The sequence below is a fragment of the Pelmatolapia mariae genome, linkage group LG1 (assembly GCF_036321145.2).
Source record: "Pelmatolapia mariae isolate MD_Pm_ZW linkage group LG1, Pm_UMD_F_2, whole genome shotgun sequence".
NCBI classification, from domain to species: Eukaryota; Metazoa; Chordata; class Actinopteri; order Cichliformes; family Cichlidae; genus Pelmatolapia; species Pelmatolapia mariae.
The window spans coordinates 3,572,880-3,586,464 of record NC_086227.1 but is presented as its reverse complement, the minus strand read 5'-3'; the positions used below and the strand labels follow the sequence as shown (position 1 = coordinate 3,586,464).

At 39.1% G+C, this 13,585-nt stretch overlaps 1 protein-coding gene across 3 annotated transcripts in view; it reads right to left on the bottom strand.

Moving 5' to 3' along the window:
• Window positions 1-13,585, bottom strand: part of LOC134625010 (multiple epidermal growth factor-like domains protein 11) — a 238,769-nt gene that overhangs the window by 153,233 nt on the left and 71,951 nt on the right. For all 3 annotated transcript variants that reach the window (XR_010093679.1, XM_063470306.1, XM_063470315.1), the window contains exon 6: window positions 1,437-1,529. Coding sequence is in view for 2 of the 3 variants with exons in the window: in XM_063470306.1 (XP_063326376.1) it covers window positions 1,437-1,529 (93 nt within the window). In the remaining variant the exon portion in view is untranslated. The remainder of the gene's footprint in view (window positions 1-1,436; window positions 1,530-13,585) is intronic.

The window sequence follows — 13,585 nt, the reverse complement described above, 5'->3', positions numbered from 1 at the left end:
TCAGTCTTCTGTCTGCATTTCATTACGGAACAGGCCTCCATTTGTCGTCATGGAAACAGACAATGCCTCTGACACATTACAGTTACGTGCTTTTTTACTGATGAGCTCTGAGTAGCTTTTTCAAAGCCAAAGCATATTTTAGCTGTTTGTGTCTCGTGTAATGGATAAACTTTGTCAGCCAGACATGGATAAAAAGTTTTTCTCTCCATAATGAGCGCGTAAAGACAAAAAACCCAGCACAGCTGAACATGCACACCAGTCAACAATGTCCACTTTACTCTTTACCTCTGGCTAAATGCACGGGACAGCAGCTTGTGAATTTGAGCTTTTTGTCTTATTTCAGGGTTATATATTTGTATTCATGTTGCATGTGTTTCTATTTTCCTACATATTGCATTTGTATGAAGCTAAAGGTAAACCAAACAAAATGTATTGATTTGCACAATCAACAGGGATTGACCTCTGCCCTCTCATGACATAAGGTTAATGCCAGGTGTCCCTTTAAACACATTGCCAATCTGTAAAATTACGCTGTGTCACTAATAGTTAAATGCTGCTCATGTTTTAGGCTGGATTAATTCCAGCCAAGTCTTGCAGGAAAACAAGTAATAGACACAGATCAAAATCTAATGTTTTTAAAGGTTTCAAAATTGTTAGAAGCAATGATTTTTTTAAACATATGTTTTCCTGGTACAATGGAATATATATATTATAAAGGTTTCAATACACATCACCTGTTTTTATAACACGTATGATCCCTTAGCCTTGTACCAAGCTACTGCTCAGAAATTATATTGGTCCGTATACCAGAAAAAAACTCCTTTCCCATGTTTTTAAGCTGTTCAGCAAATCAACAAATGCAACTAGCAATGGAAGCTTGTGCTACACCAACTTCTGCTTTAACATACAGATATAAATAGAAATAAAATCATTAACATTAAAAAACACAACTGGTTGGTCTTCATGAAGTGTTTGATAATTTTGCTATTAACGTTCTGTCTCACCACCAGTTATTTACACATCAGGATTACAAATTCTGTCAGTCTGTTAGTGAAAAGTGAAATAACTGAAAGGAGAACTGGGGGTCATATATAGATAAGAACAGGAGGGCGCATGTTTGGAGGAGTGGTCCCGCTCCTGAAATTCAGATAGTTTGTCTCTAAATGGTCTACAGTTATACAGTGCTGTGTTATGTTATGCAATGCCATGTTATGGTAAGTTATACTAAGAAATGCTATGAACTGTTATGTTCAAATATTACAAAACCAAACAGGTTAGAAAGGTAAACAAAAATAGAAAAGGACGAGGTCAATTTTATTTTTATCGACTGCTGTTATTACTGTTATTCAAAGCTACATTATGCTACATTACGCTTGTAATGCAATGCTTTATAGTAATTTTTCCATTTACTGTCTGTTTGTCTGCTGAGTACTCACCACTGGAGCAGTCCAGTCCTCCCCATCCTGGCTCACATTGGCAAGTATCAGGAGAGACACATCGTCCATGGGCACACTCTTCTGTGCACAGTGCTGAGAAGAAAGAAGAACATTGAAACAAATGTCAAACAAGCAACTATAAAACACAAGAAGTTATCAAGTTCTTTTTTTGAGTCATAAAACCTCACAGCTAAAGCAAGTCCATTTGTCATTTAAATCATAATCCCTGCTCCCTCAGTTTATTTAATTCATGTTAATATCTTTCAAAGTTACAGTCTTTAGTGCAAATCTGACACTATCCACTCCAGCTTAGCACAAAGTCTGTCTTGGAAATTTTCTACTGAAAAGTCTGTTTGGAGAATAATGTCTTAATCTGATGATTCTTCTCTTCTGCCCTCCAGCAGATGATAATGTTCATCTCATAATGCATATTTTTGTGGAAAAACAATGGCAGCAACAACAAAATACACAATAACACCAGATCACTTTTAACAACCGGATATACAATGCTGACAGTGCAAACACCTGTAGAACTCAGATACACTCTCAGGTGTGAAGAGACATATACACTAACTGCTGGTAATACGTGGTGAGTCTTTAATATTTCTTTTAACTTTTGTTGTTTTTTACCTCATATTGTATCTTAGGAATGCATATTAGGGATATACTTTAATATATTCCTACTAACCGATGCCATAATATTATGCCTGATTAGTGTATATATACACTAGCAGTCAACAGTTGATCACACACTCACTTAGTGCAATAAAGACACAATAATTACTACTGAAGATTTTTCAACATTGTATGTTCATTTACTTGTAGCATCTACTGTAACGGACATGTAAACACAGTTAGTAGTGCTGCTATAGCCTCAAGCTCCTGGGAATCTTACCATACAATTGTTAGACAGGGCCAGCTATATAAATATAATTTTATATTTATTTTATAAATATGAAAACAAAATCATTTTGCCAAGTTTTTAATAGAATAGATAATAGATAGATTTTATAGTAATTAATTAATTAAATAAATGAATGACATGGATCAATGTTAGTTTTCAGAAAGCTTACTCAACATTCTATAATACTATATATAATATATAATACTTTTAAATGAAGTATTATACCCATTATACCTAGTTTATATTGTAGGATGGAGGTATTTTAGGATGCTCTTCTTGTCCGTTGGTGTTCCAGTTGAGCTGTTTCTCGGTTGCTATGGTGTATTGTCACAATGTAAAGTTTTTATAAGACCTCAGTATGAATATGCATTGTTACAGCTAATGATAATATCCTAATAAATTAAACTAAGACCGCGAATACACAGGCCTAGACACCAGTTGGCAACTGTGTGGCAATCACTGTTCACTAGGCAAAAATGAGTGTAGGAGCTAAAGTTGATTATCTATAAGACTGTTTTAGTTTCTAATATTACTTTGCTTCAATCTGTCACATCTAGTGGCTTGAACTGGTGTGCAAAAGAGATAAAGGCAGGTGATGTTACTTGGAAGGTGTCGTTGAAGGCGGAAGACACAGTATTTGCCCTCACATCCTCAGATCTATCATGGAATCATGGATAATGTATGTGTTTCTTTAAGGACATTAAATAACCACAACAATGACTTCCTCCTGGCCAGTTGCAAAGGTTGTTGAAGGTTGCTGGCATTCACTATGAAGCTGCTAAAGCCTCAGTCACGCAGCCCTAGAAACCAGTCAATGACTCCCTGGTAACTACCGGCCACTAAAAATAAAAAGGAAAAAAAAAGACAAAATCCTTGATAGTGTTGCTTTTTTGCCTCTGTTGAGTATCTGCAGCAAATTAATGAAGGTTTTTCTTAATTTACATAATTTGTGTCTATATCTTTTAATATGCAGTGTTCTGTGCTCTGTACTACCATAGAGTAACCCCAAACATGACATTACCAGTGCCTGTTTGTCATTTTCCCCTTAAAAATTCTCTGCACATCCCTGGCGTACTACTTGCTCTTTGACATCCTAATGTAACAATAAGTCATAATATTTTCTACTTTGCTTAGATATGGAGATATTCTACCAGCCAGTCTAGCGAGCAAAGCGTATTATCTGCATTGTACAGCTAACAGATAAGGTAGTGCTGACATCTCCATTATCACCTTCCAACTACTATAATATTTCATTGTGACACAACACTACAGTTGAAAGCCATCATGCACAATCTAAAGGTTAAAAAATGATTCTATCACAAAATAATAAATGATGCAGAGTTTTACAGGGCTACTGTGCGTCACTCTGGCATTATCTCATACAGCTATTAGCTAGAAGGTCAGAGGTGGTCACTAGCCAATGTTGCAACGAGAAGGAGAAAAAGCAATGTGAAAAGGACAAAAAGACAAACAGTATGAGCAGTCAAGACAGAAAAACTGCACACTGAACAGCTAAAACGAACTCTTAAAACACTATTTTAATGAGTATACAAAGTAATACATTAAATTTTAGATTAACCAGCACACTGAGATGTTTTTAATAGAACTTTTTTATCTTCTAATTATTTTATTGCATGATATATCAGACAAGTGGAGCATTTTTCAGGAAACCTAAAACTCAAGACCTCAGTTTGATGGATGAAAAATTAAGGGAAAAGACCTAAACCCTTGAGTCGGATACAGTCAAACAAGTTCTTGCAGTAATATGGAGTAATTCTAGCATGAAGTGAGAAAGACTGTTAAAGAGTTCCAATACTGAGTACAATGTTTTATTCATCTGGCAGTTGGTCCTTTTTGGTTAAAACACCAAAACCTAGTTTGTCATTTTGTGAGTTTAAGGGCACAACACATAGTACCATATTTTTCGGAGTATAAGGCACACTTAAAATCCTTAAATTTTCTCAAAAATCAACAATGCACCTTATAATCTGATGCGCCTTATGTATGAATTCTGGTTTGCTTAGGGGTGGGTTTTGATTATCGATTTTCCGATTAAAATTGATTCTAGCTTGAATAACGCGATATCGATTCATTAAAATCCTGAATCGATTTTTAAATATAAATTAATTTTGCCTGAAACGCCAGAATCTCAGGTTAAACCTCACAAAATTTTGACACTGATTCTGCACAAGGATCTAAACAAAAAGGGCGGACCCGTCGAAGCATCAGAATCAGTGAGATGTCAGCTTTCTCACCCGACTGCACGTACACGGACACGCCGTTGGGGCTGAAAGCCAACAGCTCACAGATTCTGATGCGTCGGTGGGTCCGCGCTTTGTGTTTACATCTTTTTTTAAAGCTAGACTCTGAAACTGCAGTTTTGTCTCTCTCCAACCAAATTTGACTGAACCAGCAGCAAAAGAAGATCCAAACTACACTTCACATTTCGCTTCACATAAACATCGTCATGAATGCCCTCTTACTTTTGCTGTTTTGCTTTCACCATGGTAAAATCACACTTCATGCACAGGTCTCTCTCTCAGTGTACTTCAAGAACAGTTTCCCATCTAAAAATCTCTGTTTTCTGCATTATTCGCTTGCTTATTACCCACCAGTCTACCGTTATGTACAGCGCTGTCTGTCACTGTTTTTTTTTTTTTTTTAAATTTCACTGACTTCTAACAAAAGAGGCCTCATTTTTGCTGTTCAATACAAAAGAAATGTAAACTTTTTCAGATTATGCAAAATTGCAAAATGCTTAACTGTGTCTCTAATTAAACCTCTGTAACTTTGCTCTGCTTCACTTCAGCAGGATCAGGTGATATTTATATGTTGATTCATGGTTTTCTTTAGTTTTTGTTCCACTGCAGAATATCTTTAAGGTGGTTATCTGCTATAAAAAGACAGGCCACCTCTGATAAAGTCTCACAAGTGTGAGCTTTCTTTTTATGGATATAAAAATATGAATATGTACTGAAAAATGATCAGAATTATAATATTTTTGACTGAGAGAAAATTTCCCAGATTCAAATCAAATTGAATCAAATCATGAATCAAATTGAATCAAATCATGAATCAAATTGAATCAAATTGAATCAAATTGAATCGGGGCCTTGTGAATCAGACTCGAATCAATTCTAGAAATCAGTGACGATACCCAGCGTTAGTTGTGCTTACTGACCTCGAACCGATTTTATGCGGTACACGGCGCTCAAAAATCTGTCAAAAAATGTTTTAGTATGACTTTGGTAAGCTATGAAGCCGCACGGCTTGATGGATTGTCGGAGCATTACGGCTACAGTAGTCAGGAGCCTCACGCCGTAATCTGGGTCCAAAACTCCGTCCGCTTCAGGTCCCAAAGTCGAACGAACACTGCAGCATCACTGAGAGTTAAAAACTGTCTAAATTCTTTCATCTTTAATAAAATTATCACCATTGCTGCTTTACCAGGTGTAACAATTAAGTTTAACATTCAGGCATCCATGAAAACAGAATTTATTAAATGTAACAGAGTTAGAAGTTAGCAGGAAGTTAGCTCGCTAGCTTTCACCTAAACATGATATAGCATGTTCTGACTGAGAGACTTCTGAAGAAATTCAAACGTACAGCTCTGCTATCACTTCCAACATAAATGAAGACAGAAAACTAAACAGCAGTGACGTTTGTAGAGTTACTGAAGTTGGACTAGCTGGTATATAATGATGTGCTACGTGATCGCTAGCTACACAGCTATGTTAGCATAACATAAACACAGTGAAGCGGGAGGATGAACGCTAACAATACGAGGTTAGTCATTAATATACTGCAACAACATGGGAATAGAGCAGCTGCAAGAGAATTCAACATTAATGAATCAATGGTACGGAAGTGGAGGAAGCAAGAAGAATGAGTTGAGTAAAGTTTGACTTATCTGACTGTTTTGTTTCGCTTAATGCGCCTTATAATCCAGTGTGCCTTATGTATGAAAACACACCTATTCATCGACAGTGCGCCTTATAACCCGAAAAAAAAAGTTAGAAACATGTCCAAAAAGCATGACTGACTGACTGAAGTCAGTTATCATAGGAAACAAAAAAAACAAATATAATATCCCAATGTCTTTGTATGAAATAACACCTTTTTGAGGTGTAAGATTTGTTCTTGAGGTTTTATATATATAGTTGCAGCAAGAAAGCCATCGCTAAGACGTCAGAATAAGACAGAGGCTTGCCTGGGCATGAAACACCACCATTGGACTACTGAAGACTGGAAGAAGGTATTATGGGCTCATCAATCAAAATTTGAAATCTTCGGTTCATCACGTAGGATCTTTGTATGCCATCAAGTAGGTGAAAGGATGGTTCCACAGTGTGTGGCATCAACTGTCAAACATTGAAGAGGAAGTGTGACGGTCTGGGGCTGTTTTGCTAGATCCAGGGTCGGTGACTTGTACAGAGTGAGAGGCACCCTGAACGAAAACAGCTACCACAGCATTCTGCAGCACCATGCAGTACCCTCTGGCATGCACCTAGTTGGTCAGGGGTTCATCCTACAGCAAGATAATGACCCACAACATAGTCTCCAGACTTAAACCCCATTGAGCTGGTTTGGGATGAACTGGACAGAAGAGTGAAAGCAAAGCAACCTACAACGTCCACACATTTATTGGAACTTCTGCAACAGATATGGGAAGAACTTTCTGAAGAATATTTGATTTCTATTGTAGAAAGAATGAGATGGATGTGTTCAGCTGTTATAGCTGCCAAAGGTGTCTACTTTGATGAGTCAAAAGTTTAGAATACATTTTGGTCTATAAATTGATTCCATGATTTCTTTTTTAACTCCAATTGCTTATTTGTACTGTGCTTTCATTTCAGAGTGCAATGAGACATTAAACTGCATAATTTTCAATAAAAAACTGGAAAAATTGGGGTGTTCAAAAACTTTTGACTGGTAGTTGCATTGAAGCATTGACATAACCTGGTCAAAAACAACTCCAACCATCCAGAGTTAGTATCTGGGTTGATATCATATTTCCAAGATCAAAATATGATTTTATATAGATGTACGCACAGCGGCGAAAATAAGCTTCTTCCGAAGGGTGGCTGGCCTCTCCCTTAGAGATAGGGTGAGAAGTTCAGCCATCCGGGAGGGGCTCAGAGTAGAGCCGCTGCTCCTCCACATCGAAAGGAGCCAGCTGAGGTGGTTCGGGCATCTGACAAGGATGCCTCCTGGGCGCCTCCTGGGTGAGGTGTTCCGGGCATGTCCCACCGGGAGAAGGCCCCGGGGCAGACCCAGGACACGCTGGAGAGATTATATCTCTCGGCTGGCCTGGGAACGCCTTGGTGTTCCCCCGGATAAGCTAGAGGAGGTGGCTGGGGAGAGGGAGGTCTGGGCTTCTCTGCTTAGGCTGCTGCCCCCGCAACCCGGCCCCGGATAAAGCGGAAGAAGATGGATGGATGGATGGATGGATGGATGGATGGATGTACGCACACTACCCATCTATCTTTGAGAAAGAGCTTTCTCAAGTTATTGTTAATAAAACTTTAGGTCATAATAAGAGCTTGTAGAATAAAATCATGGTGTTGTTTCTGTGGGGAGGACACTCACAAACTCGGAGATGGGCACATTAATAAATAGCGGGTGATGGTAATGTTTCTACAGTCAGGTGTGATTTTTACTTGCCAGAGGAACAAGACAATAAAAATGTTGGAAATAAAAAACTCTCTAATTAATACATTTTTGAAACTTTTATTCAAATTGGGGAGTTTTACTCAGAGTTACACTGTTTCACATCAATTTATTTTTTTGTTTTCTATGCTGTAACCCTTTGTCAGCATGAGGATATATCAGTGAAACTCTCTAATTGCACAGGATCCCCAAACCAGTATGGTTGTGAATGGGGTCGAAGTGGCAATGTGTTGAGGGTGTACCCTGCTCAGTGCATTCCGGAAGATTCAGTAATTGTTCCTTTTTCTGCAAGTAAAGGACGCTGACGCCTATTCTTGACACATTCTATGACACACAGCAATTCAGTAATTCAAAAACAATCATATCTATAGTAACGGTAATTTAACCCATCACACTAAACACCCATAGTGCATAAGGGAATAACAATGAAGAAAGAAGCATGTTTATCTTTAGTACAATGTGTTAAAAGTAAAATGTTGAATTTTATGTAACATCTCCTTCAACTCATTTTGTAGGATCAGAGTATGAATACTGCATCATACATCAGGTAGGGATCGTGCCGGAAGAAGATGGGCTGACAGCTTGGAGACTTTAGCTCCTCCATCACAGAGATATGATGTGCTATAGTCCTGGCTCTGTTTGCTTTCTTACAGAAGCAGGCAGCTTGACGTGCATATAAATGTGCACAGGAACAAATGAAAAAAAAAACAACCTCTCTTGCATGAAGTATTTCAACACTCTGACCTGTTTTTTAAGGCTACGAAGTGTTAAAATCCACACAGTGAACACAAAGTGAAGTGCTGAGTTTGGGAAGTTGCAAAGAAGTGTGCAAGCAGGGAGCAAAATGTGGACAGAGTGGCTACAGGAGTTAGATCGGATTCTGTAAAGCTGGGTTTTATTGCATTTTAGTCCCAGAGGGGTCATCCTCTCTAAATTTATAGCAGCAGTGTGTTAAATTTTACAGCTTGTTTCGAATATTAGGAAAGAAATCCTTGCATCCACACCTACATAGTTCTCAACACAGACTGAGATTAGGATGGAGTTGCTGGTTATAATACAGAAAGATGTGTGTGGTAAGTAAGGTCAAAAACATCAACACATATTCAGATAAGAATTAACTAAATTAATTAAATTCCAGCCTGTTCAACAAAAAATCATAACTTTATGAATGCACTATAAAAAACTGGATGATGAATGCTAAAGTGAGACTTTAGCACACTTCCCTATAGACTTTATGTGTTGACATAGCCTTTGCCTGCTGTGTACCTACAGCCCCCAATACACACACCCACACACACATGCAACATCTACACACAGATGCAGGTGAAGAAAGCACTAAATTTTAGAGAAAGGTCCAATTCATATGTGTGCGAAAGCAGACAATCAATTCTTTTGCCCATATAGTAAAATAAAGAGTCAGATAACACAGCACAAAAAATATTGCAAATAATTGCGTGTTTGTGTTTCTTGTACAGCTTTTGTAAAGTTAAAGTGCTGTGAAAAAAAAAACACTTGAACTCCCTTCGTAATTCCTTTTTTTCCTGCATTTGTATTTGCCATACTTGCACATTTCAGATCATATTAGACAACGGCAACTGAAGGAAATGCATTTGTTTAATGATTTTATGTAATAAGGGAAAAAAGCTATCCAAACCTGCAGCTCTTTTTGTAAAAACGTATTTGCTGCTTAAACCTAATAACTGTTTGTGCCACCATTACGGCCACAACTGTAATCAAGCATTTGTGATAACTTGCAATGACTCTTTCACATTGCTGTGAAGGAATTTTGGCCCACTCTTCTTTGCAGAATTGTTTTAGTTCAGCCACATTCAGGGGTTTTTGAGCATGAACTGCTTTTTCAAGGTCATGTCAAAGCATCTCCATGGGTTTTAAGATCAGACTTTACCTAGGCCACTCCAAAATCTTCCTTTTTTTGAATCACTCAGAGGTGAACTTGCTGTTCATTCATCATTGCCCTGCAGAATAACTCAAGTGCACTTGGCCTTCAGGCCTGCATGAACTGATGGTTGGATATTCTCCCTCAGAATTTTCTGATTGAGAGCAGAACTCATGGTTCTGTCAATTATGACAAGTTATTCAGGTCCTGAAGCCCCAGACCATCATGCTACTACCATGGTTGACTACCCACAAAGCAAAATTGGTATGGCCTGGATCTGGCCCACATAATGTGCTTACACATGGCCCACATACCACAAAGAATGACGGCCCTTTGGTGGCCCAGATCTGGTTTGCCAGATCTGGCCCACACATGGGCCAGCACAAGGCCAGTTGCAGACACACTGCTGGCCCTGTGCTGGCCCAGAACAGTTTCAGCTCTGGCCCCAGATGTCAGCCTAATGTGTACCTTAATCAAGCCATGTAATAACAACATGTGCTGGAACATAATAGCGCAACAGAAACATGACGAAACTCTGTTCAGACAGCGAATGGACTGCTTTTTATATAGCGCTTTTCTGCTCTCCCAGTTTACTCACAGTGCTCTATACAACATGCCACATTCACCCAATCACACACTTTCTCTAAACTAAGTGCATTCATACACATTCACACTCTTGACAAGCAGACTGGAGGAGCCAGGGATCGAACCAGCACTAACCTTCTGATCAGTAGATGACCCGCTCTACCTCCTGAGCTACAGCCACCTGGTGGCAAACATAAGTAAACCCTCACTAGGTTTTGGATAAAGTGTACACTCACAAAACTGTGAAATCTGCATTTGAAATGTTGGCTACCATAGCAGTATAGTATTGTAACATGGCATTTGGGTCTTCTAACTGAAATAGGAAAATAGGAAAATAAATAGCACCATCATTGCCAGACCTGACCCACATCTGGTTGACATACACCCTGCCATGACACCAGCCAGTCAGAAGTGCCAGATTGATGCCGGATCCAGGCCAGACCTGTTTTCTATGAGCCTTGGCCACATAAACCAAACCACAATCTAGCCAGATGTGTCATGCCATCAAATAAACAGTGCCATCTACACCAGGCTTGGCCCATATCTGAATGAAATACCACTTACCATGCCAGAAGTCAGCCAGCAGTGCCGGCTTAACACCAGATCCGGGCCAGACCTGTCTGCTATGTGGGTACTGGTATGATGTTATTTTACACCAGGCGTAATGGGACCAAAGCTTTTGGAAAAGTTCAGCTTGTCACACACCTTGTCAGTCCACTGTATATTTTCCTAAAATATTTTGGGGATGATCAAAATGTGAGACAAACCTTTGTTCTTGGATTTTTCTTCTGGGAACTCAGCAATGGATTTTTCACCTAGTCTCTTTCTTATTGTTCATGAATCATGAACACTGACCAACACCAAATTTCTTATGACCACAATAATAATATAATGACAATCTTGTGTTGTTATCTGACAGCTCTAAGAAACACACAGGTTAAGCCTAGAAAATAACAAGTCTTTGTGTGAACTGAATGGCCTGGAATGAAGATAAATTCCTGTCCGGCATTATTGTTTCAGTTTGCATCTAGTGCTAATCCAGGACAGATAGCAGAAAAAGCAGCGCTCCTCATCACTGATGGGGACGACAAGGAGTACAGAGGACTGACTCAGGACTTTGTGGACTGGTGCCAGCTGAACTACCTCCAGATCAATGCCAGTAAAACAAAGGAGCTGGTGGTAGACTTCCGCAGGCACAAACATCCTCCACTGCAGCCACTGAACATCCAAGGTATGGACATTGAGGCTGTGGACAGCTACAGGTACCTTGGTGTTCATCTGAACAGCAAACTGGACTGGACTCAAAACTCAGACGCCCTCTACAGGAAAGGGCAGAGCAGACTGTACCTGCTGCGGAGACTCAGGTCGTTTGGAGTGGAGGGCCCACTCCTGAAGACCTTCTATGACTCTGTGGTGGCCTCAGCCATCTTTTATGGTGTGGTCTGCTGGGGCGGCAGCATCTCTTCTGGGGACAGGAAGAGACTGAACAGGCTGATCCGAAGGGCCAGCTCTGTTCTAGGATGCCCTCTGGACCCAGTGGAGGTGGTGAGTGACAGGAGAATGGTGGCTAAGCTGTCATCCCTGTTGGACAACATCTCCCACCCCATGCATGAGACTGTGACAGCACTGAGCAGCTCCTTCAGTGGGAGACTGCGGCACCCACGGTGTGGGACGGAGAGATTTCGCAGGTCTTTCCTCCCCACTGCTGTCAGACTCCACAACAAAGACTTTAACTGATCAAACACACACATCCACAAATGTGCAATAACACAAATGTGCAATAATCTTTTCTGTCACCGTTGTATTTTTACTCAGTTGTATATAGCATTTTTATCTTATTGTATATTTTATTCTATTTTATTCTAGTGTATATAGTATTCTATTTTATTCTATTCTGTACAGTTGTGTACTGTATTTATTCTTATTTTATTTTATTCTAATTTTTGCTTCATAACTTTTGCACTGTCCACTTCCTGCTGTGACAAAACAAATTTCCCACGTGTGGGACTAATAAAGGTTATCTTATCTTAATCAGCCATCATGGTCAACGCGATTAAAATCTTTAACACAATTAACGCAACTGGAATGCAGGATGACTCAAAATCCCTGAAATGTTTCTGTTAACGCATTTCGGGCATTTTGTCCAAATAGGGTTACCCTCGCACATGTGCAAATGGGCAGATCTGGTAGTGACGGGGAGCTGAACCAATCAACTCAATATGGAAGATGATAAACACACATTGGCCCTCTCGATGGGAAATTTCAGTATTAAAAAAATAACAAGATGGAACAGTCGACCGACAAAGTATTTTGCACATTGTGCAAGAAGGAATTTTCTTTTCACCGAAGCACTTCCAGCTTAAAATATCACACTAAAGCGAAGCCTACATTAGTCGGGGATGCTGCTAGCACTTTGGCTAACGTGTCACCCAGCTTGCAACAAACCACTCACGGAGCATCGGGGGCTCAGTAAGTCTACCTCAGACATATTAACTGACACAATTGCCAAGTGGATTGCAACAAACTGCAGACCTGTTAATGTCGTTGAGAACAGGCGCTTTACATAGCTTTGGTTCCTCGTCTCAAGGACTTGAAGTGCCTCCCCAAGAGTGACAGAGAGAGAGAGGATAAATGTTCACAGAGTTTTTTGTTAACATGAAGGTTCAAGATGTTCAATAAACATGTTAAGTGCGTATATTTTCCCTCTTTTCTCGAGTCTGTTTGCTCATGCAAAATGAAGAAACCCTGTAATGAATCTCTTTAAACATTTTAATTGTTTGACAGCACTAATATATATTATATATGAGTGTATACTTACCTATTAGTATATAGGTTTTTCAAAAAGTTGTATTTCACAGGAGAGAACCTGTGTTAAAAGACTGAAGAAAACTATTCAAATTCTCTTTGAATTTAAGCATTTAACATTCTTTGTGTTTATTCTCCATTTACCTCATTATATTGCATAAATGTCTGTTACAAGCTTAAATATAAAGTTGAAAAAATGTAATTGCAACCAGGCTATTGGTTAAGTATTTGCAATTAATCGCGATTAATTACAGAATTAATTTGTTAATTTTTTAAAATCTATTGACA